This window comes from Leiobunum rupestre, chromosome 2 (assembly GCF_980474605.1).
Source record: "Leiobunum rupestre chromosome 2, qqLeiRupe1.1.hap1, whole genome shotgun sequence".
In the NCBI taxonomy this organism is placed as follows: Eukaryota; Metazoa; Arthropoda; class Arachnida; order Opiliones; family Sclerosomatidae; genus Leiobunum; species Leiobunum rupestre.
The window spans coordinates 44,026,486-44,051,873 of NC_143385.1; the positions used below are offsets into that span (position 1 = coordinate 44,026,486).

Sequence of the window (25,388 nt, forward strand, 5' to 3'; positions counted from 1 at the left end):
TCTAGCTGAGGAGGAATCTGCCTCACATGTACTCTGCAGCCCAGCGGTATGCACCGGTTGGAGACGTATGACATCTCTAACATCGCGGCCAGGTAGATTTTAAGCTTTGTCTCAGCAATAGTACTTATTTAAGTCACCCAGTTTGGGGATGCACAATGAACCTTAGGTCGAAGTGCTTGGCTTGCCACCCCACTCAATAATAATAATAATAATAACACTGTAAAACCATAAAAGATATATTAAAATCATAATTCTAAAAACCGTACAATTATTAACGTATGCCCAATCACTACCAACAAGTTGCGCCAATTTCTTAGCCATTCGCATTTGAAAACTATGTTTGTAACCATATTAGTTCAACTGGAAATAATTGATTTTGTGCCGGAGTTGGACTTGTGGGGTTGCACAATGGGCTTAGAGGCTAGCTCTCCATTTCAATAGAATAGAACCATATTCGTCTAAAAAATTTGCCTGAGTGATTTAATGTTGCCATTATTTTGTGGAATGAAAGATAATGCACACCCAGTTTCACGTATAATATTAAAAGCAAAAGCAAATTTGTTCTTTTAACATTCTATAGCCACAGATTACACCTAAAAAATTCCAGGTTCTCATTACTGGGTATTTGAGGATTTGAAAGTCAATCAAAGATATTATCACCATAATTTAACGTATCACCGGGGGCATAGGAAACCAACTCTTTGGTCAGTTAAACTTTTAACACTATCGAGTTAGAGGTAATAAAGACTCAATCTCCGATGAAACGTTTTGCAAGGCAATTGTATATTGCACCTAGCAGGTTTGGCACATTTTACAAAAATTTTAATTCAGTGAGTGATTCCTTATCAAAAATCACTGATTTAAATCACATATATTCTAAAACAATTACCAATACCAAGCGTAGTCTAATTTTATTAAGATTTCATTTAATTTTAGATTATATAACAGATAGAATCAAATTATTCATCTGTGATGTCCTTTAATAGAATATACATAAAACTGTGAATCATCTCATATACACATGTATAGAATCCATAGTTAAGCCAGACAGAAAAGAATTTTTTTTTAAATGGATTGGCCTACCAAACTCATTAAACAAATGCTTTGAGTTAAATATATGGCAAGGGTAATAAAATAATAAGTGCATACCTTCTTTGTTTTTTAACACGTTCAGAATTGTGCTTGTGAGTGTCAACTTCATCCTAGTGTGAAAAAAAAATGTTTTACTTAAAAAAAGCTCACAAAAGTGGAATTTGTGGGAGATCCTTTATTAATAAACTATTTGAATTAGAGTACACCCTGGCATGGGTATGTTATTCATTTATGGTAGAGTTGAAGCAAAATTCTGCCATTTAATTTCCACCTTTCATAAATGCCACTTTAGCAGCCCATTGATAGATGTAACTTAAAAATACTGAATATCGAGGTATTGAACATTTACAAAAAAGGATTTGGAACGCATAAGCAATTATTTAACCTACTTTCAATATTTTAAAATGGAGTTTGAGATTTTAGACTGATTTGCTAAGGATTTGCAACTTCAATATACTTTGACATTATTTTTTAGAAAATGGAACAATTTAGGAATTTTGGGGCTGATTTGACTTGTATTTCAGAATTTTATAGTTTAATATATTCCACCTTATCTGTACCCAAAATTAAGGGTCAAGTTGTATACGTTCACACTGATTTCTAAAACCGCTACATTTAGGTGTATATACCTGGCTCTTTCAGTTAGACTTTGCGAAAGCATAATAATAAACAATAGAGTTACTGCATACTATGAAAATGCTCTAGCCACAGTTTTAACGTAAACTAAAATCTGTAGAAAGTGTTGGCTGCTAAAAATTTTACTTTACAAATATACTTATTTCTAAAAATATTCTTCAAATTATACAGCAAATGGTATGTTTTTGAAATTATTTCGATTGTATTATTGCAATAATAATTTAAGTACCTCTAAGCAGACAATACTCTACAAAATTTGAGTAATAGAAAAGCAGCTGAAGGTCTGTATCAAGTTCAGACATGCCAATGGTATTTATCATTACTATGTTTATAAATTATAGTCCACTGATTAGATTGATTAAACAATTTTTGATGCTTTTACCTAAAACTACCATTAACTGGTTTCTTCAATTACACTAATGAACTTATCCACAAAATATTTCGATATTCTTACATAATTGTCTATTGTTGTTAATAAATAAGATTTAAGACCTAATAGCTACGATTTTATGACGTTTCGAACAAAAGACTACATGCATTTTCATTCGAAGGTTAATATTCCCATTCGTATACGGTTATTAAGTACTAGATGCTTAACTGTATTTGTCTCAAACAAGTATACACCCAATAGGTAGTTCCCCTCTTTACCAGTGGCCAGATTAAACATTTGCCATTCACATGGAAATAAATTATGTGTAATGGCAACTTACTAAATTATTGATTCCGGTATCAGAATCAGCTGTAAGTTGCCCTGGAGATGCAGGGCATTTAGGCCTCGGTTTGGTTGACAATTCTCGTTGAAGTGTAACAAGAGCCATGAAGGCTGCTAAATGCTTAATTTCACTATCCTACTTGAATATTCAAGGTTTTTTCTTGCACCAAGCATTTAAACTCTCTTCTTAACAAAGACATTACTTGGCTTGAAATATATATTCGATGCACCAGCAAAAATGATCATTGTTGTGGTTAATCAATGAAACATTTCAGAAATTCAGAGGCGAATAAAAAACCTAGGCCTAGCCGCCTAGGTTCATTGCCTTGCAATGCTGCTGATAGGTATAAAGAGAACGGATTAATAATTGTAATCCGGCAGTTCGGCTGGGAAAATCCTGAACAATTCCGTGATGCCCATCTCATACGCAACAGACTCTAAAGAGGAATTCTTAGGTTTTGAAATTTATTTAGAAATTCTCCGTTAAGGGAGAAAAAGAGAAATAACTAATGCATAATGACACCAAAAGAGATATTACAAATAATCGATTTCCTATCTATGCTTAAAATGGAAATTAACCAAATTTTAATAAATTCCCCAGAAATACCACCATACAAGTATATTCCCAAGGTGACAATCTGGTAACACAGTTTGTTTTCGTTTTGGTTCAAGATGGAAGTAACAGTATCAACTTCAACTTTCGCCTTAGGCGGCTTAGCCCCTTAGGCCTATATATTTTTAGATAATAATAAGTTAGAAACGTTTTAATGTGCCTAAAGATTTAACATGATGATATCAATGTCTCTTAACAAGGAAATTGTTCGGGTAAGAGTATTAACCTTTTAATAATATCTATGTTGCATCAAAGGCCTAAACATCCCAAAATTCGTCTGCTCAATGTTCTTATATTGGGTATGAACTGTTGGATGTGAGCTTGTTACTCTAGCAGGAGCGAAGCCAGTGGAGGGGGAGGGGCTGAATATTTGTGGTACACAAATGTTCCGCCAGTTTTCCATCTTGTATTTGGAAAAATGATAATTTCCTCAAAAGTTATTATACCACCTCCATAAGAACCCTTTCATTACTTAGATTGTGGTCACCAGTGACACCTTCAGTTTTTATTTTTGGCACTAGGTGTGCCTTAATTTTTTATAATTATCAGCTAGGCTAATACCCAAGGCACCACCCTAGGCCCAAGTCATCTAGAGACTTATAATGCCTTTTAAACATGTGGCTGTGTTACAATGCATAGGAGGGTGGTAGCAAGCCCTTCATGCCACGCAAGCTAACAGTTCCCTACACTAACTATTACCATTAACCTCTACAAGTTTTTATAGAAAGGGGAACTCGGGGGGGGGGGGGGGGAAACCCCTTAAACCAGTGGGGAGAGAACTTGCAAACTCAACACAGAAGGATAAGCTCAGAGTTTTCACCCGGTGCCACAAGTTGCTAGCGAACCAGGCTCCTCTTGCTGTGAGGCAAAAGCGCTAACCACTCTCCCACCCCACATTACAATATATGTTATCTAATAGCTTGTACCATTAGGAGTGTTAAAAGATTTGACGTAGCAATAGAGCTGTTCCCAATTCTATATGAAAAGCAATTCAACATTTCTTGAAAATTTCACACTGTTGAGTCTTAAGTTCATGTTTCACAGGGATATGTCATTTCCAAAATGACAAAAGGCAGAACTAAGGATGTGTTTAAATTAATAATTTTCAATGGGCTTCAGTGCTAAAGAGCCACACCGGTGTTTGTATTTCACTAGTTTCAAATAAAATAAAATAGAATCTGCAAGTGATCATGAGACGTGTTGAGGAGGTTTTAATTTAATTTCTAAAAACTGATGGGGGTCCTTTAAGCGGCATCTGAATCCTTAACTTTTAAAAATTGTGGTGCCTTGGGTATTAGCCTAGCTGATTATTATTATTATTATAAATGTCAATGAAATTTTCATGGGAACCAACTTTGCCTCCCCTCACGTCAATGCTTGGAAATAAATATTAAATAAAATAAATCTAAATATAAAAAAAAACTTTGTTTCCACGGAATTTCTGATATATTTAATTCTGCTATTCAATGGCATAGCTAAGCTCTCCAGCCCCAACCTGCGAAACACTTATGAAGGTTTTAACCAGTATCCAAACTGATAAATTAATAATTATTTAGGGGCCCACCTCATTGTTGGATCTTCAGGGGGCCTATTTACTTCTGCTTTTAATGAATCAAAAATTAAACCCCTGTAAAATTTTGTGCAATCAATACTTGAAGTTCGTTATTGACTCTGGTCACAAATATTGCTCAAAACCTAACCAAAATATTTTGTCATATTATTATTATTTAAACAAAAAAACATAACAGATTATTTTTTAAATACAGGGGATATCAGTTGTAATGTTGGCTGTGCTTGGTTTGCATTTGGGAGGATACCTGAGTGCATTTTCCAAGATATTCATCTATATCTGTGCAATATTTATTGGATTTCTTTTCGGATGCCGATCTGTTTTATTTACGAAGAGGAAATATGAACTCAATTTGAAAGAATATTATGATAATCCTCTTCTAAAGAGAATGCTAATGGATCATCTTCAAGACAGTGCTACAACTTCAACACAGAGAGTGCCAACTCTGGTTTCGAGGAGTGTCGATAACGTAATTCGAGAAATATTTGAAAATGTTATTAGAGACCATGTTAGTTGGTGGTATAAAGATCTAGTGGTTGATGATGAGAGAGTATATAAAATAATAAGGTTTGCAAATATTACTTTATTAATGATATTTATATGGATGTAATACATTTCTCGGCAAAATACCAACACCAACGCATGTCCGATTTTTTTTTGGATACTTTAGACGATACTGAACATTTCTTTGTCAAGATTTTTTTGCGGGTATGAAGTTTTGCTGAGATAATAATTCGGTAAAATTATGTTTTTTTGCGTTACCTTTTGTCAAAATTCGGCGCGCTTAACTGTTGTAGATGAAGTAGGATACGCGATGGGCCTAAAAGAAATAAATTGCATTAAAAGTAAATCATTGAACAATTTCTTATTTGACAAAATGGTGAAACTTACGTAAGTTAAATATTAGTAAAACTTTTTACATGGTCAAGGAACAGGCAAGTGCAAGGTAGCTGCTGCCTTTAAAAATGCTGAAAACCAATTTTCCCCTTGAAATTTTGTACCTATCTCCGAACACAAGACGAGTGTATAAAAGTATCATGGACAAATACCAAAATATAATCATAAAATAAGTGCTGATGGCGCCGCACGTTTGCTGCACTATTGTGCACGGTGTCACCCCAACCCCATTCTTAGTAATCATGTTGGGCTGTCAGGAAACTCGTCCTAGAGGACATATTACTGTAAGAACCATAGATGACGCTGAGCCATAAGGGCGATAAAAAAAATAATAGACTCGCTACCTAGCCCTTTTTGGGGAGAGTCCCGGGGGACGTTTTGTCGGGAGTGAGTTAGTTGGAGTTGACGCCGGAGAATAGACGGCTCTTGGTAAGCACCCCCCGGCCACAACGTACAACGACAGGTTATGTGAGTGAAATAAAGCTATGTTGGTATAAAAAAATTTTTACCCCTATTTACATAGCGGCCAAAATTAGTAAAAAACCAAATATACATTATCCACACCCAATATTCCACAAACGGAAAATTTTGTGTGCCCTACCATACCACAAACTGAGAATGGGCGCGCCCCAACCTTATTCTTCCTAATCACAATGGGCCATTTAGCATCGCAACCTAGAGGACATATTACCAAAGAAAAATAGAATATACTTTGTCCCCACCCAAAATTGCACAACCATAAAATATCGTGTATCCTACTATACCACAAACAGAAAAGTAATGCTAGAAAACGTTAATTTTCGAAAATTAATATCCTCAAATTTTCATTTCCGCAAAATAATTTTGACACAGAAATGTTCAGTATAGTCTTAAAGTATATAAAAAAATCTGACATGTGTGTTGGTATACATTCACCCCATTTCTCAGAACTGACCCCAAACATAGTACAGTTTCATTTTTTAGTGTTGCCCTTATACCCCATGAAATGAATGATGCTATTATGCTTTGAAAAATTTCTCCCACCCAAAAATCATACCTGCTGCTGAACTTCCTTCTCTTCAAAAAACTATGAACTCTATCAAAATCTATTTATTTATATTTAAGGGAGAATGACTATGTTAAGACGATTTTTAGCTTCACTCCCAATCCCCCTCATGCTTGAAGATAATTAAAGCTCCTTTCTCCTTAAAAAATTTATCCTAGTATCTCATTGGTTCCCTAAATATATTCCTCCCCTCCAACTTATTGTTGGGGAAAATTATACTATGATGCCTGCAGATCGTCTCAACATTTATTATCACTAATGAAAAACCAATTTTCCTATTAAAATGTTAAAAATTTCTTTGAATATTTTTATTTTGAAGTTGGTAAATTAATCTTAGAAACATTTTTATTTCTTGTGGTCACTTAATTAAACAAACATATTATTCTTATAGGCAAGAGATTTGGATTGTTCTTGTAAACTTCAAGGAACGTTTAAAGAAAATGGATGATGTAAAATTTTTCACTCATGATATAGTTATTAAAGTTCATCAGCACCTTCAAAGGATAAAAGATGCAAGTAATGGGTAAAATGTGTTTTAAATAATTGATAAGCGTGCTGCATTAGCTAGCCTTAAAAGAGTACAAATCTGAAAAAATAAATTTGCTAAAGCAAGTGTCAGTTCAACGAAGAATTAATTTATTTTTACTGAGGGAGAATGACTATGTTGAAATGATCTGCGGTCATCGTGGTCGAAATTTCTCGTCGCAAGAGTGGGGGATGAAAAAAAGTATTTAGGAAGACTTAAGTTTTGGGAACCAATGAATTACAGGGCTGATTTCATGTTTCAAGGGGAAAGGAGCGTTGATCTTGATTGGGAGCTGCGCTGAAAAGCATCTCAACATATTCATCCTCCTTAAGTATAAATAAATTCTTGGTTTATCTCAAGGCACTGTAATAGCCTTGAAAACAAGTTTCACAAGCTACTTAAATCATTTACCTTTATTGCCTCTTTGTAAATGCTGTCTTGATATAAAGCCCGCTTACAACGTTAGTATTTAATATAGTTTGTTTAATTACTACAATCTAGAAAGGTTTTCTGGCACTTATGTTTTTTTTTTATATTCTGTACGCTAGTATGTATTACCACCAATCTATGACAGATATACTCCATAGGAGTCACTTTTTGGTTTGAGGTATTGGAAGGTACTTCCTTGGTAGAGGCTATACTTGCTTTAAATAACGTTTTTTGTGGTTTTAACTGTAGAAATGCAAGAAAAATTTTAAAAACAGATTGTATCTTGAAATCTCAGAGCTAAATTGAATTTAGGACGCTGTTTTTTGAAAACAAGTAAAATAAGGCAACCAATTAGTTGTTTCTAAGCATTCTCTATGTAAAAAATAATTTTTGCAAGAAAAAGTAAGGTTGTCAAGAGCTTTTTTAATGTTATGGATATTTCGGACAGACATCATAGTCAAGTCTCATAAGCTCCCCTCTATTTTGCCTATTTTCTTGTTTCTCCCGCTAGGGGTAGAAACCCAGTTTAGACTACCTCGGGTTGGTATTAACGACGACGGGGTCTTCTCTTGCGTACCGTCGGCCTAAACGTATCATGTACCCTTTTGATTAAACATTAAACCTTTTTATTCACCTTAAACGAGTTATTATTATGACCTAAACACGAAATATAAAACGCAGTTAACAGAAGATAACATAAGTTAAAATTGCACAATTTGATACTGAGTTATGAAGATGGAAAAATATCAAAAGCAAAGCTAAAAGGCCAAATAAGATTGAATAATGAGCCTGAGAAGAAGAAAGCACATGGTAATATATATTTTTTTTAGAACTTAAGAATAATTATACTTATCATGCTATATCATAACTGCTCTAGTAACTGAAGTAGAACAACTGGTAAGAGGGCCAGAAGTAAACCACTATAGAGATAATGAGGTAGAGAAGGATAATCAAACAGACTTGGAAGATAATGAAAGAGATGCGTCACTAGGTGAAAGCGATGTTGATGACTCTCCAGTCGATAATGAATCTGAGGAATCATCAAACGAGCATGTTGGAGATGAATTTGCAAATAATAGTGAAGGAGAGGAATCACCGGATGATAGTGACCCAAATGATTCTCCAGCTGAAAGTGGAGAAGAATTTGTAGATGATTCCAATGAGCCCATTTTAGGTTATGAAGAAAACGAGCTGATTTATGATGATGCCTCTATAACTCTGCTTCAAAGTGTTTTGGCAATTTTTCTATTTTCCTCATGGCATTCACTTACCAATGAAGCGATAGGAGACCTTCTACAACTAATTAATTTGCATTGTCCAAGCCCGCATTTATTTTTTTTAAATCTTTTTACTTCGATTTCCTGGTTTCGGTATCTGATGCCCACGAAGCGTTGCTATAGGCTTTTCAGAGTACTCCATAAGTAATGATTTGTTCTTTGTTGTGATGACGTAATTCCACCGCCGTATTAGTCCTAAGCCTACATAACCACTGGTAGAGGGGCCTAGGCTCCCTTGCACCAGGTAACACTCTTACTTACCTAACGCGTTTGTTTTTTTTCTTTCTTTTTACTAAAATACTAACGTCGAATTGAGCGTCCACAGACAATGGAGAGAGCCTTACTCCTGGCAAACCTGTACTTCAACTGTTGAAAGGCCTCGAAACAGACAGCTTTTCGCTTAGGTTTTTTACAATCCGGTATAAGAGAGAGCATGTTGGAGATGAATTTGCAAATAATAGTGAAGGAGAGGAATCACCCGATGATAGTGACCCAAATGATTCTCCAGCTGAAAGTGGAGAAGAATTTGTAGATGATTCCAATGAGCCCATTTTAGGTTATGAAGAAAACGATCTGATTTATGATGATGCCTCTATAACTCTGCTTCAAAGTGTTTTGGCAATTTTTCTATTTTCCTCATGGCACTTACCAATGAAGCGATAGGAGACCTTCTTCAACTAATTAATTTGCATTGTCCAAGCCCGAAAATATATGCGTTAAATCTTTTTACTATTTCAAAAAGTTTTTTGAGCGTCACAATCCAAAAATGACTCATCGAAAGTTTTGTTCAAAGTTTTTATACGAGTTTGTAAATGATGACAAAGTATGTGGAAATTGTTCACTAAATTTGACTATCGAAAACAATGTTTGTCATCAAATGAACCTATTCATACAACATCAACTTAGAGCAAAGCTTGGAAGACCAAACTTTTATAATATGCTGCAGAATCGATTTTGGGAGGATGACAATGGAAATATTTCTGCTATTTACAATAGTTCTTTATATCAAAAGTATTACGTAAAAAATGGAATACTCTCAAACCCAAACAATATCTCCTTTACTTGGAATCTACGCGTCAAATGCTACATTCTCCACCAATAAAAAGCAAAATTACATGATGTAGTTCAATTTTGCCAATTGTTCTTATGTTTCAGGGTATTGTCCAAATGAAAGAAAATTGAGCATTTTGCTCTCTTTGCCCCTTACCAAAAAATAAGTTGGTATTTAGTTGGTATTCACATTTAAGTTGATATTAAGTTGGTTTTAAGTGGTCAGCATATTTCAGTAAACTAGTTAAGTTGGTAATAAGTTGGTTTTAAGTTGGTGGGAAAATGCCTTTTTCTTTAAGTTGGTATTTAGTTGGTTTTTAGTGGTCAGAAAATGACATATTATTTGTAAGTTGGTTTTAAGTAGGTTTTAAGTTGGTATTTAGTTGGTTTTAAGTTGGTATTTGTCTCAAATACCAACTTAAAGTATTTCCTAGACCACTTATTTTTTGGTAAGGGTATGGGCATAGACTGTGCTTTGGGCTAGCATTTAGTTTAGAATCATTATTTACTACAGACAGGGCAGCGTGGTCTAATCTTTCGGCACTGCAATAGGTTTGGAGGACACAGGTAATTTATTATGTTTTTTATGGCTTAGTTCTTTTATCACCTTTAACTCGTATACGAAACTATTACTTATATGTGAATTAATGTCTATCTGTTTTTCAAGGAATGTTAGCCGAGATTACGAAGTCGAAAGTGGAAAATTGGCGCTGTTTATGGGAAAGAAATAAATTCAGACAACTAAGGCTTAACCAAGCAATTAAAGTGACCCGCTTCCTGCTGGAATTTTCGTGCGCTTCTATTGGCTCCAATGGGGCCGTAGCTTATTAAAATAGCCAAAAATACGAGAGAGCGTATTTACGAATTCCTGAAAAATGGTTTATAATATAGTAATAATCAGCTAGACTAATACCCAAGGCACCACCTTAAGTATAAGTCATCGAGCGACTTATAAAGCCTTTAATTTAGGTGGCTGAGTAACAATGCGTAGGAGGGTGGTGGCAAGCCGTGCAAGCCAACAGCTACCTACCCAACTATTACTGTTAACCTTTACAATTTTTTATGGAAGGGGAAACCGAAGATCTCGGGGGAAAACCCCTTAAACCAGTGGGGAGAGAACTTGCAAACCCAACGCAGAAGGAGTTATTCTGAGTTTTCACCCAGTGCCACAAGCTGGGATCGAACCCGGCTCCTCTTGCTGCGAGGCTCAAGTGCTAACCACTCCGCCACCCCACCTGGAACTCATTTAAAATACAAGTTCCGGACTTGTAGATTTGGTCTCGTAAATTTTTAACTTACGACTGTAAGAATGCGGTTAGAGAATATTGCTCGAGTTATAGAACAAAAATTCTTAATTACGTTCAAACTCTTGTTATTGATATGCTAGTTTTAAGAAACTTAAACGTTTAATCATTTTATTTGTTATTTTGCTTTCTTTACTGAAATGTTTTAAAACACGTTTTAATGTGATTTATATTCAGAAATACCACACACTTAATTGATAATTTTATCACCATTTCAGGTCGAATTCCGGGGGAGAAAGGGAAACATTTGAGGCAAACCATTTTTTTGAAAATCCCGAAGCTGAAATAGAACACCTCAGAACTCTGACCGATTTTCTTTTAATGCTCATTTTACCTATAAAATATGTGCACTGCAAACCACTTCGGTTCCTGCTAAGGGAAGTTATCACTTGCTTAGGTGAGTTTAGAATAAAAATATATTTTCTATATTAATTAAGAAACCATGGCGTATCTAGGGGTTCTCTAGATAGCCGTAACATTTAAAAAACCTTAACGTTTAAAATTTATTCGTAGGAATTATCGTGCCAATGGTTAAATTAATACACCATTACAATACAGCAAATATACATTAGGAATTTTTGTTTCCTTTATCAAATCGTACACTTTTAACCCCCAATAAATTCCCGCCCCAAATATCTTCAAGCTACCCTCCCACTAAATACTCATTTTTCCCCGACACTAAATAAATGCAATTCAAAACCTTTGTCTCTAATAGGGATTGTTTGTCACTGCCAGCGTTTTGTTACGAGTTCTGCCCTTTTGTTTTATTTAACACCAAGCCATGTAGTAGAGGAAAGTACTATGGTTGGGTACCATACACTGATGCACTCCTCCGGAAATGGAAAAATGTAGATTAGTGAAAAGTTTTGGCCACAGGTGTAGATTATTAGATAGAAGATGATGGTGGACGATGACTTCGACGAAGAGGTTCGCACATTCCCGATTTGGACAGATTTGTCTCTTTTGAATTTTAATACTCTTTTTTTAAACTTGAGGAACAGAAGCGAAGTCTGGTTCAGACTTATTTTTCTAAAATTCTAGCCTCCCAGGCCTATGAGGAAAAACCAGCCTCCCAGACTAAAGTCATCGGACGTCTGACTCTCTTTGGTTTTAATTTATTTTTGGATCTCTGGGCACATGAAATCACGTGCCAGGGTCACTTGGTGACAAGGATCGAACAAGGGTCGAAAAACTGCCTCGGCCGAGGCCGAGGCAACGGTTAAATGGTCAGATCAGTGGCGTAGCGTGGGAGGGGCAAAGGGGGCATGGCCCTGGGCGGCTTAGATGTAGGGGGTGGCCAGTGGCCTAGAAAATGGAAACGAACGCGGCCGGCCGAGATCGTGTATCAGAAAATTTATAAAAAATTATTAAAGGTCTACAATGTGCATGTTGAGATTAACAAATCTGGGTTTCTTGGCAATCGAACAAGAGGTACCAATTAATATTGACCATTTCATTAAAGAGTTCGCGTTGCTAAAAACATGCAAAATAAAATTTTAATTTTTAAATGACTTGAATCCTTTTGCAATCAACAGAGCAACAAAGTATCACAGATTTTTCACCAATTTTTTGCTTATTTGCGAAAATAAAGGGGGGGGGGTGGCAAATTTAGGGTTTGCCCCGGGTGAAAGAAATACACGCTACGCCACTGGGTCAAATGGATAAATTAAGCTTCCAAATTAAAGTTTTAATATCAAATATTGTAGATGTTTCGTACCTCCAAGCAGCACCGCTCCCTCACGTTTCGCTTATCGACGGTTCCCACTAAAAGAACCTAAAACAAAAGTTACAAAACTAAAACTAAAACTTTCGAGTATTGACGACTCCTCCACGCAAGACAGGGGAAAAATCGTTCAAGGTGCCGGTAGCCGGACGTTCGTCTCCACATATTCATTCTCCTTAGATATAAATTTTATGGTAGAAAATGGGCCAAAATTTCAGTTATTCATGTTTTTAATAAGAGCGAAAAAATCCTCGGTTCCTCGGCTATATTTAGACGACCCTCGGACTGAGGCCGAGGGTTTTCCAAATGGCCGAGGCTCGGTTCGATCCTTGCATGGTGACACCAATCGTTGGTCATGGGAGGAGTTCAGTTCTGGCCAATCCAAAAATTGTAGCGGGTTATGAGAAGCATCCATTTTCTTAGAGAAAGGGTAAAAGTAGGATCAAATGAGTTTATGGATCATTTATCATGACTGGCAGTGGGCTGACAATTAACGGATTCGAAATGGCGTCTTTTACTATGGCTTATCTGGCTTTTTATTGTAAGTGGCAGTGACATTCCGAAAACCCAATCTTCACACTGTAACCGATTTATCTTCCCCAGTTACAGCCTAGTTTGATTTTTCTCTAACCACGTTAGTGCGTTAGAGTGAGAGAGCATTACAATTAAGAAAGCACCAAAGAAGTTCCAATCATTATTTATTCTGAGGCGATTAAGGTAGTTGTAACAATATCAAGAATCAAAACATAAAGTAACACTTCTTCAATTACGTAAAATAATAATTTAAGACGAAAGAGTAAAAACACAAAATATCATACCCATAGCAATACCAATGAAAACCTTTAACCATTGTGCAGCAGACATAACTATAGCACTAATTTATATATATAGTAATATTTACTAACTTCCTCCGTAAGAGTGAAGAATAGCGAGGATACGACAAGACAAAAAAAACTAACTCTTTCTAACATTACATAAAGAAATACTCTTATATTTACGACTTAATAATAATACACCTTAAGAACTACATAATCAACCTACTCCAACAGCATCATCACTATCAATCTCCCTCAATCCTAGCTAACCTCCCTTTATATACAGCCACTATGGGCATACAGCCAAAAGGTGTAAAAAAGATAATTTAAAGACGTCATGAGAGACATGCTCTAAGTGACGTCTACATAAAACATGCCGTCCATGACGTCGCCTGCTAAAGTTTAGTTAACTATGCTAGGTTCAATTTAAGCCTATGCCAATAAGTAATAATTAGGAACAATTAAAGAATAATGGATAAATAAGAATGTGTATAAAGAGATGGTTCTGGGCTCATAGGAAATAGGAATGTCCAGCTGTCAATGGTAAGGAACAATAAGAAACTTTCCCATTTGCTTAGGTCTAGGCTGACGGAAACTAGGGTGAAACTCCCGGCGGCTACAACACGAATATTCCCCGTCATTCCCACCAAAAAGTTCAAAACAACATCATAAGTATTTTCAGTGACAATAGTCACTCACAGTTAAAATATTTTTAGCAGCGTCTAATGGTTGACCCATCGGCACGATAATTTTGAAAGGAGAAACAAAAATAAAGAAAAGGGTTGGAGCTCTATAGTGGTCATTAGGTGGGGGCAGGGGAACCACTTCGAGCCTCGAGGCCCTTACCTCTGTCCAGCGCGACTACTGAGAACTGGGCACCCCACGAATTTCTCTTCCCTGGAAAAGCATAGGGGATGGGGGGGGGGGGGCACGTTTTACAAAGGTATACGGCAAATGAAAATATATATAAAAAGGAACTTAAATATAAAAATAATGTAACAAATGACAAAAAGTCTTATATTTTACTAAATTAAAAGCTGTAGTGCAGTGTGTTATTTAAAACCATTTATCATTTGATACACTTTGTCATATTTTTAGTATTTTATCCAGCGATTGAAATGATATGCGAGCCAGATTACATCAACCAAAAATTTGTAGCCTACATTCAATGGCAGCAGGAAGAAATGGCGAAACATTCTAGACCTTATACATATGCGAAGAATTTCAAAGATTTTGTACAGTTAATTAATAAATCCTCAAATATTGAATCTCTAAAATGCATGAGGTACTAGTAAACATTTTTATAATTCTTATAATTTCACTATAGTCAGTTAATTGATGCCGATATTTGATAAAAAATTAGCGTTACAAAATATCAGTATCGATAGCTGGTATTGTAGAACACAAATTAAAATCAAAAGGTTCAAATAAGTAAAGGTCTACCATAGGGGCCCATGGTAACGGCGTTGTCCTGGAGAGAAGAAAATTAACGTACGACGATAGGGCAGTAGTGACATCTTCTTTTTCAAAATTTCTACATCTAAAATATTATCTTACTTGGTAGAGCAGCCACGCTCGTGTTGATAAATTCCACACAAAAATCGTCTAAATCTCAAATTTGAAAAACAATACCTTCGGAAACACAACTTTTATGTCTAACAGCCAGTTTTAGGTTTTGATGAATCATTTTGCAAAGATAACTGTTAATATTAAGTTTTAAAGCTATTCAATTTGGAATAAGCCTTGGCTACGGTGCTAAGGGCTCGTGTTGGAGATTTATCCTGCGTGGTTCTAAGTTTAAAAACTTTCGCACAGGGCTTGTGCGCATTTATAATGCATTTCGCTATATTCATTTTAGAAATGCATAGTTGACGACGTAGCCACTATGAGTTGCAGATTTTGAATACCTACATCAAAATTTGGCCTAGACCTTTGCTTATGAGGACCTTATGATAGGCTTATGTTAAAATGTATAGTTTTGTCATGAATTTGTAAATAGCATTTTACGTTGATTTAGGCTGAGCGTTCGTGGTTAGCTCAGGTTTTTATAGTTTTCCATTTAGGTAAACAGAGCAGCTTGAAATCTGACTTGCATTCTCCGTTTGGTGAGCATTTCTCTGTTTCCAGAGACATAGCAAATGTTTCGAAACACGTCTCTTTAATGAATACAATCTTATAATATTTTTAATTGGCTTTTTGGAAAAGTGTCAGAAGAAATGCTAATTTTTAAAAATATTGTATTTCATTGAGAGCTAGAGCCTTATAATATCACCCAAAAATTGGAGCTATGGCTGAGCATTCGCAATAGAAAATGCTATTGGACAATCTTATTAATTTTAAGGTTGTAAATTTTTTTGCAGGTATTGTATAGTTACCGAAATCATGCACGCAACTACGATAAATAATCTGAAACGTTCCAAGGGAATTGATGTTGGTGAGTTCATATTTTTATAGCTATAGGATTATCGGTAAAAAAATTTTTGCTGGGTATTTGCTATTGCTAAATTAAGGTTTTTGAAACATGTAACTAAAATCGCAATATTTTTTTTTAATTATTTATTTATTGGCTTTTTCCCAGGCTACTTAATGTACACTTTGCTTTTATCGGTTATGCAAACTTAAATTTAACTTTATATCAATGAAATTAAATTTCTAATGAATAAATTGGTTTTCCCAGGTTTACAAAACCTATTTTTTGCCATTTTTTAATTATTCCATTGACATTCTGTATGATTTAAATCAATGATTTTTGTTAAAATCATCCAATTTAAATATTAATTCAACCCTTATACATGTACAGATCTATTGTTTTCAATATCATTTTTTAACCTTTGCAAATTTCTTATTCAATATTATTGGATTTCCAAATAGCCCTTGTTATATTTATGTTCCACTTAGATAAAGAATTTAAACCACAAACCTCTGCTAAAGGCGATCTTCTTCAAGCTCGAAATCTTAAACGTTATATAAATCAGGTAAGGCTTATTAATATTTATTAATACCGTATCTATATTTATATATAGATCGAGAGAAGTAGAAATTTCTAGATACTACTAATGTTATTCGTTTGCTGGTTTTACTGGAAATTAGCTTCCATTGAGCATGTGAAGGTACATGCTTAATTTTTATTACATAGATATCTACAGTTAACACTAAATTAATGTCAGAAATTTATAATTTATATACAGGGTGTTTCAGGAGTCAGTGCAATAAATTTGAGGTGTTATAGGGGTTGAGTAAAGATGTTTGACTGTCTTTGTCGCGATCCTCTACAACAAATAGGAAAAGCGCTAGAGAGCGTTAAAGTTTAGCCTATAAACGCCTTAATGTAAGCTTTCAACGAACTTAAGAACCCAGAGAGAAAACCGGTTTTAAAGGGGTAGTAGGAAATTTTACTACTAAAAAACACAATATTGTCGAGTGCAAAACAGTTTTATTTTTTAAAGTAAATGTGTAAGGGACTCAATAGAGGGCGCCATTAAAAAGAGTAAATCCCCTGGTGCCGAAAGTATAATCAAACAAAAAACATATATAAAGAGAGCCCCTGTAAGAGACGGGTGGCAGAACAGAGCAGAGAGAGCTAGAGGACCCGTCTAAAGTAGATGAAAGGATTGCTTGAAGGAGGAATTGTGAGTCAGAAATAAAATTACCTTTGTTAACCTAAACTGAAGTGTCCCTCACTTTAATAATGATAAAATAGTAGTGTAATATCTCTAACGTGAAGAGTGTTCATTACAAATGTTCAAATTGTCGTCCTCCAGCTCCTAAACAAAGTCGGCAGCGACGAAGAAGCAATATCCGTACGGACTGAAACACTCCAGCTGTGGTACGAATCTTTTCCAAAGCGGCTTGAATTCGTGCTTCTTGATAATGTGGTGTTATAGAATGAAAACATACTCAATAAAGTGCTTGGTTAATTTAATCAAACTTGGTTATGTTATTATACATTATTTACAAATGAACATTACTAAGCGCATACTACAAAAGCATCTGAGGAAGTGATGTGAGGGGGAGGGTCGGGTTGCCAGATCTACAGCGCTGCCAGATCATTTCATAGAAAAACCAACTACCTGTACATTACACAGACTATATACATACACTAGTATGTCTCATCCTTAAGGTAACGCTCTTTTAATCTATTATTATTAAGGTAAAGTTAACCCAACAATACTCCCCCAACTTTTCCATATTCAAAATTATATATATATAATTATATACTTATATATTATAAATCTTAGATTAGTATATTTACCAGCTATTAATCTGTTAATGGTATCCTAGCAATACACTCATAGAAGTTATACTTATTTAACACTTTTGTGAATATATCAGCGATATTTCTTTTCGTTTGTATATATTTCAATTCAAACATACCTTCCTCTAATTTTTCCCGTACAAAATGGAGACGTATGTCTATGTGTTTAGACCTGTGGTTCTCTACGTTATTACGACTGTAATCTATAGCTGATTGATTATCACAATATATTATTGGTTTGACTATATCTAGTTTAAAGTCTTTGAGTCCATTCACTATCTGTATGACCCACAACAGTTCTTTAACCGCTTCCGACATCGCCACGAAAGTGGATATTTAAGCAGACGACGCGATTCACTCCAAAACGGGAAAATGCTAGTGGTCACGTGTTTATATTAAGGCCGACGTCACAGGCGGGAAACTGCATAAGCGCCTAAGCGGCAATTTAAACCTCGTAGTCGGTAGTCCTAAATTTCGAGTGATTTAATTTTACATTTTCGCGATGCAACAAATAGAACCATATAGATTTGAGCCAGAAAGAAATAGTAGTAGTTCTAGTGAGTCTGATATATCGGAAAATTATAGTTATAATGAATCAAATGATTCTGATGAATCAGATGATTATGGCCACCGCTTAGATGCAGATGTGAATACCTGGTGAGTGTATTTATTTTCAATTATTCAATTATTTAATTGGTTTCAACCATGTGATTAATTTTAAATGAATGCCAATTAGGTGTAGATGTACAAATTGTAAAGCTATGGCAACGGAGGATGAGTGTACGTGCTGTGTAGAGCAGAGAGAAGTTAGAAATAAAATTTAAGAAGTCTCGTGCATTACTCTACACCCTGGATTTGAGGCAGTGTGCCTAAACATTTATGTTTTAAACACAGCGTACCGATTATATGCCCGGAACTTTATAAGAAGGCTTGGGTTACCTAACAATGATCCAAATGCGTATGTATATTATAAAAATTATTTCATTATTATTTTTGTTTTTAGACGATTCAGATATACAGCCTACAGGCAATTTGTTGGCATGATTTACAAAAATCTGGGTGAGCGATTGAGAGTAGTGATTCCATCATGTGTTATCTCTCGCATTCGTGCAAGATTTCCCTCACCAGATGACACTTACCAAGGATATCTACATGTTTTAATTTTAGTGATTGAGATTTAGTCAAATTCTTTAGAAAAGGTTCAGTTATATCAGAAGAAAATAGGGGGAAGTACGCTTCTAGTCAGCTTTGGAAAGGCGTCACTTTTCACGAATTTTCGCGCCAAAACGGTTTGGCGGGAAATCGCGGATGAATACATCGTTTAAAAAGTCATTTTTCTTAAATTGAACAATTGTAACATATTGCCCTTCTCATTCTCTGCTATTTGAGCTAAGGCGTATTTGCTTTCGTCGATTATAGCCGTGTTGAATCAAAACAAAAGTAGGACTACTTTTTCAGTTTGGTTTATTATGCGTAAAAAGGCGTTTTCGTGGGTCACACGATGACTTCTACGGCTCAAAGCTACAGATACGTACTTCCCCTATTTTCTTCTGGTTATATTTGTCATGAAAAAGTAAATGCTCCAGGAGTTTAATAAACTGGTCTCATTTTTAAAATAATTTACAAGGGTTGTCATTTTTAAAACTTTTTACAAATTTAAAATAAAATTAGAATTTTTTAATAAGTCAGAGTGTTAAAGAATCATTAAACTACTTTTTTTGGTAAAATCTACTTGTAAATTTTGTAAGTAATTCTTCTTTCGGTGGGTGATCATATGAATATGAAAGGGGAGGTGGTACAATATCTTTTCCCAAAGACTTATTAGCTTCTTCGTAAGTGGGATAAATCTTTCTCATTTCTAGAACCTTTTGGTATAGCGTTTCGACATAACCTAAAATTAAAAATATTTTAATTTTTTTTCTCAAAATATCACAAATAAATTTAATAATCTCACCATAGGTACAATCCTCCTTTCGAAATACCAAAGTAGGTTTCCCTTTTTTGGCTTTGGAGAATCGATACGTACACTGGTCTACGTCACCAAATTTCTTTATATCTTTTTGACAATTTTCATTGTGATGGAGTGCGGATAAAGCTAGCCTATTTAAATGAAGTGAATAGTAAATCGATTTATAATACATATCAAAATTTAATACTGACCTCGATTGCATTCCTTCGTAAAAAAAATGTGTATTTTTAGGGGCATTGGACAACAAAGTAGCGTGGTACCCCTCAAGCGAACTTGTCCCTCCATATCCGGAAGTTAATTCAACGTCTTTCAATAGCCTTTTCGCTTCGACAATTTTTGCAACTTGAAGGTGAGCCAAGGTTCCCTGTCTTATCCAAGTTTTTTTTCTTTCTGTTTTTTTATCCAAAAGTCCATGCAAACATTTTTTAAATGAGCTCCCTGGGTGATTTTTATGTAAATTTGAAATGTGATTTGGAAGACTGAGCCATTTATCTCGTTTCTCCTCTTTAGTGTTACTCGCAGCGCAGAAATACAGATGGTTGGTTATACTTTGGATCCAGTCTGTTTTCCATCGAGAGGTTGACTATACCAGCATTGAGAGTGTCCATTCACACAAAGAGATTCGATGCACACCATTGACCCCTTAATATATTTAATTTTCGCAGCAGTGGCCCCAAAGCAGTGTCGACAGAATGTGAAGAGTTGCATGAGGTTACTCATAAACACTATGAACTTTTTTCCTCCAGCCGGACCTTCGGGTAACTCTTCCTCAATATCAAAGTCAGAATCACTCCTGTTTTTAAATAAAGCATTATTTAAAACACAATTAAATGAAAGGAGATATAAAAATATTTTCCATTACTCTGATTCCGAAGAGGGTTCGTAAAATGAGGTATTAAGGTCATCTGGGTTGCAATCTTAATTTTTAATATCACTTGAGTAGTATTGAGTACTAGAATCAGCATAATCCTTAGATTGACAACTGCAAGAGGGCTTCAATTCCTCTGGCATAGGTAGCTTGTTTTCAGATTGACTTTTCTCGATAGTTTGCGTACTTTTTGAACGGAAATGCTTATTAATCTTAACCGTTTGTACTTTTCTGGATTTGAGCTGTAGATCCATCATAGTAAAAGCATCTTGCATATCAGTCTGGATTGATATAGGATTTGGAGTAGGGTTCAAAGTTAAAACTTCCTCAACTGACATCTCTGCATTTGACACCACTCCAATTGTCTTAGCCTCGGTCTCAGCCTCACCCAGAATGTTTTCTATTTCCTGAATTATTGAACCATGTTTTTAAATCTTTTAAAATAATATAACCCTGGATAATTCTTACTAGTTTCTTTTGCCTTTTTGATATAAGACTCCTTGGACGTTTGGTTTCCTTTTCTTTTTGGTATGCAAAGATAGTCGGAATTGCTCCTTTAACTAACATCCGTTTAGGCCAAAAAGTGCTTTCAACACCAAGACTTTGAAGAAATTCAGCGTTTGTATTTGTTTCAAAACAACTAGTTTCGAAATGTTTTTGACATAATCTCGAGTACTTCGTGGGTTTAAAGTTCTTTCTTTTTACTTTAGAAACCCATATTTTTAATAGCGATGAGTTATCCAGAGGAAACTTGAAAAAACTATTCTTTCCCTTGCTATAAGCCGAATTACAACCGTACGCACTGCAGTAAACCACCATAGTCTATACTTTATTTAATTTAAGTACTAGAATATTAAAAAATAACAATAAAAATTAGGCAAGAGTTAACTCAAAGTAAGGCACTAAAAGGCTAAAGCGCGAAAGTACCGTAGACGATCGCTGTGACGGAGCCTGATAGAGAGAGGAATTCCCTTTTTTGACGTCAGCGCACCAAGCGCCGTTTTTTCCCCCTTTTCGCCCGTTTTGGGGGACGCCAGAGATAGAAGCGTGTATTGCGGCAAAGTACGTCTTTCTTAAATGTAACCTTTAATATTAACTTCCGGCGCCTCTGTAGAAACCCGTCGACTTAGTATAGTAGCAGGGCTCATCGGAAGACTGACCGGTTCATCTAGTTGTATGCTGAATCTTGTTGCGACTTCCCTGATATAGTCCATTTGATGTAGCTTCTTACTGCCATCTTCCTGGGTGTCAAAGTTAACTCCTAATAGCTTCCGAATTGGACCGAGGCATTTTATTTCATATTTCTTGGCTATATCTCGGGATCTCCCGATTCAAAACCAGGTATCTGATTCATATAGACTACCCTGTCTAGTGCTCCATATAAATACGCGTTCTTCACGTCGAGGTGAGCGTGAACCCATCCCTGATGAATTACGAACACAGCTATGAAGAACCGGATCAAACTGAAGTTCACTACAGGAGCAAATGAATCATCGTAATCTCGCCCTGGGACTTGATTGAACCCCTGGGCTACTAAACGTGCTTTATACCGTTGTATCTTATGGTCATTGTCTCTCTTCAGCGCATATACCCAGCGACATCCGATGATTTTAGCCTGGTCTGGTTTGATTACAGTTTCCGCAACGTCTCGATCCAGTAACGTTTTGACTTCTTCAGACATTGCTTTTTGCCATAGCTCTTTTTCTTTTGATGACATAGCTTCATCATATGTGTTCGGTATAATCACTTCTGCGCAATGTGCTCCGAAGGACTCATCTATCGTCTGAGGGTTACCCGCCAATAACGACTCCAGTTTTTTCTTAGATTATGGTCCGCTCTTATCGAGCCATCGCCAAGTTCTTCTAGTATCTCTATTGGCCAATTGAGTTTTTCATCTGTAGTGATTACTTCCAAATTGTTCATGCCCAAGAGATTTTCATCGAACGTAACGTGTTTAGTCTCCATACTCGATATCCTTTTGTGTGAAAGGCATACCCGACTAACACACCCAACTTGGCTCGCTGTTGTAACTTGTTTTTCCTTTTTGGTATGTGGACAAATGCTAAGCTACCAAGCCTCCTTAAATGTCTTGGTTCGCGATTCCACCAACATTCTAACGGAGTCCTCTCCCCCAATCTGCTATGTTTGAGTCGATTCTTGATGTATGCAGCTGCCGTTACGATCTCTGCCCATAGTGTTGTTGGCAGTTCTGCACCCTTCATTATAGCTCGTACCATATCCATGAGTGTGCGGTTAATCCTTTCGGCAACGCCGTTCATTTGAGGCGAGTACATGTTAGTTCTTTCATGCCTGCTACCAAATCCACTTCCGTCTCCACTGGTGTTTCGTAGACAAGTTTGTTCATCCACCCCTACAGAAAGAAGTCAAGTGGGTTTAGATTCGGCGATCTTGCAGGCCAGTTGACCGGACCTCCTCTGCCAATCCATCTCTCTGGATATTGCAAGTCGAGTAACGCTTGTACCCCCAATGAAAAGTGAGCCAGAGCCCCGTCATGTTGAAACCACATTTGTCTTAAAATTGCTAACGGGACGTCTTCAAGAAGGTCAGGTAAGACGTCACGAAGGAAAACCATGTACGTCGCCCCATTCAGTCTTGGCGGCAACATGTACGGACCAATTAACACGTCTCCTACGATTCCAGCCCACAAATTCACGCTAAATTTGTCTTGAAATCCACGGGTAAATGTCGCATGTGGATTTACGTGGGCCCATGCATGCTGGTTGTGCGTGTTGAATACGCCCTCCCTGGAAAATGTGGCTTCGTCACTAAAAAGTACAGATGTTGGAAAAACGGGATCTTGGCCAAAATGTCTATTCTTGTTTGGAAACAGCCCTTTAAAAACCTTTTCCAAACAAGAATAGACATTTTGGCTAGTAACATGTCTACTCATTCGTTTCGCTGCGACTAACAAAGGTATTTAAAGGCCTGTTGGTCAAACTTCTTAATCAATTTGAGATTACTATCTGTCATGGAGCGTTATCGATTCACGACTGAAGAACTTGCGGACATTCATTTTTGTTGAGTATAATATTAATTTGTCTTTGATTAAAGAGTAGGTTTTGTTGTCTGGTTTGGCAGACATGTGCTTATCAGAGAGATTGTTATGGGAATGGCGAGGTAACTAGTTTTTGAGATGATGCCTCTTAGCTTAGTTCGTTTAGTCTTCTGTAAATAATGCATATAACTTTTAACTTATTTATTAAACTTGTTCTAACCTCTACATGGCCTCGTTTTTGTCCTAACAAGTGGTAGCAGAGCGTGGTTGTTATCAAAATAGTTGTTGGCTTACTTAAATTCACGTCAAACAGTTTGAGTTCTTTAATTATTGGTGACAACCACAAAAGTTCTTTAACGGACTCTAACAACGCAATGTACTCGGCCTCCATCGTAGATAAAGAAACTGACTTCTGCGTAACGGATCTCCATGAGAAGGGTGCCGACCCCATGAAGGCCACATAGCCACAATTTGATTTGCGAGTATCTCGATCTGCCGCCCAGTCACTGTCGCTGAAGATACGTAGGACCGGAATATGCTGCTTCTCGTAAACGAGACCATGGCTGGATGTAGTCATCAAGTACCTAGCCAGTTGACATAGACGCTGCCAATGTACTAGGCCAGGGTTACTGCTGAACTGAGACAGCCGATTCTCCGTAAATGATTTGCACTTGGCATCATCTCCACAACAATTTTACGTACGGACGAGCGGATGGTAATGCAAATGTCGCTCAACAACTTTACCGTGAAAGGTACCCAAACAGAATTATTCCAAACCGACGAACTATCACGAATGACCATCAGCGACTGCGCGAGACAGGTACAACAAGGGTAAGAAATTACTTTGAACGGTATTTTGAAGAAAAGATCGCCGGATCTAAACCCACTTGACTTTTTTCTGTGTGGGTGGATGAAGGAACTTTTCTACGAAACACCAGTGGAGACGGAAGTGGATTTGGTAGCACGAATTCACGCCGCTTCGGAAAAGATTCGTACCACAGCTGGAGTGTTTCAGTCCGTACGTACATCGCTTCTTCGTCGCTGCCGACTTTGTTTAGGAGCTGTAGGACGACATTTTGAACATTTGCTTTAAAAAATAAAACTGTTTTGCACTCATATAAATTGAATAATAAAATTAAAATTATTGCACTCGACAATACGGTGTTTTTTGTGGTAGTAAAATTTCCTACTACCCCTTTAAAACCGGTTTTCTATCTGGGTTCTTAAGTTCGTTGAAAGCTTACATTTAGGCGTTTATAGGCCAAACTTTAACGCTCTCTTGCGCTTTTCAAATTCGTCGCAGAGGATCGCGACAAAGACAGTCAAACATCTTTACTCAACCCCTGTAACACCTCAAATTTATTGCACTGACCACTGAAACACCCTGTATATATAGATAAGATAAACGTGGTTTTTCAATCATAAAGACGCAAAATATATATATTCACATCTTTTTGATTATTTAATATGAAATAACATTGTTATGATTATCAACAGATTTTGTGGAGGTACAGGAATTATTTTCTTAAGAAATTGTTTTCAGTGGTTCTAATGTAAAATCTGTAACCACAAACGCTTGGAGTCGGGGAAC

At 36.2% G+C, this 25,388-nt stretch overlaps 4 protein-coding genes and 2 long non-coding RNA genes across 8 annotated transcripts in view; 3 read left to right on the forward strand and 3 right to left on the reverse strand.

The window, feature by feature from the left end:
- ssh (Protein phosphatase Slingshot) overlaps positions 1–2,784 on the reverse strand; it is a 34,223-nt gene extending 31,439 nt beyond the window's left edge. Inside the window, exons 1-2 of the mRNA XM_090165638.1 lie at positions 2,439–2,784; positions 1,150–1,202 (exon numbers count right to left, since the gene is read on the reverse strand). Coding sequence (XP_090021764.1) covers positions 1,150–1,202; positions 2,439–2,546 — 161 coding nt within the window. The 5' untranslated portion in view covers positions 2,547–2,784. The remainder of the gene's footprint in view (positions 1–1,149; positions 1,203–2,438) is intronic.
- A 340-nt stretch (positions 2,785–3,124) lies between these two features.
- snz (sorting nexin snazarus) overlaps positions 3,125–25,388 on the forward strand; it is a 55,416-nt gene continuing 33,152 nt past the window's right edge. For 2 of the 3 annotated variants that reach the window (XM_090165640.1, XM_090165639.1), the window contains exons 1-7: positions 3,125–3,265; positions 4,820–5,190; positions 6,957–7,088; positions 11,370–11,548; positions 14,788–14,974; positions 16,050–16,123; positions 16,588–16,664. In XM_090165640.1, coding sequence (XP_090021766.1) covers positions 3,227–3,265; positions 4,820–5,190; positions 6,957–7,088; positions 11,370–11,548; positions 14,788–14,974; positions 16,050–16,123; positions 16,588–16,664 — 1,059 coding nt within the window. In that variant the 5' untranslated portion in view covers positions 3,125–3,226. The remainder of the gene's footprint in view (positions 3,266–4,819; positions 5,191–6,956; positions 7,089–11,369; positions 11,549–14,787; positions 14,975–16,049; positions 16,124–16,587; positions 16,665–25,388) is intronic. The other variant, XM_090165641.1, reaches the window with a different exon arrangement.
- Positions 7,235–9,338, forward strand: LOC149957586 (uncharacterized). The gene is made up of 3 exons (XM_090165253.1): positions 7,235–7,292; positions 8,256–8,330; positions 8,398–9,338. The coding sequence occupies exons 1-3, from the start codon at positions 7,235–7,237 to the stop codon at positions 8,943–8,945; spliced, it is 681 nt and encodes a 226-aa protein (XP_090021379.1). The 3' UTR covers positions 8,946–9,338.
- Positions 18,227–19,296, forward strand: LOC149957587 (uncharacterized). The gene is made up of 3 exons (XR_016478491.1): positions 18,227–18,601; positions 18,681–18,902; positions 18,948–19,296. It is a non-coding gene; the product is annotated as an uncharacterized LOC149957587 (long non-coding RNA).
- Positions 20,029–20,821, reverse strand: LOC149957588 (uncharacterized). Its single transcript, XR_016478492.1, has 3 exons — positions 20,776–20,821; positions 20,105–20,706; positions 20,029–20,044 (listed from the first exon to the last, which is right to left on the reverse strand). It is a non-coding gene; the product is annotated as an uncharacterized LOC149957588 (long non-coding RNA).
- Positions 20,818–21,424, reverse strand: LOC149957589 (uncharacterized). The gene is made up of 2 exons (XM_090165642.1): positions 21,250–21,424; positions 20,818–21,188 (listed from the first exon to the last, which is right to left on the reverse strand). Exons 1-2 carry the CDS (start codon positions 21,346–21,348, stop codon positions 20,832–20,834), a joined length of 456 nt encoding a protein of 151 aa, XP_090021768.1. The 5' UTR covers positions 21,349–21,424; the 3' UTR covers positions 20,818–20,831.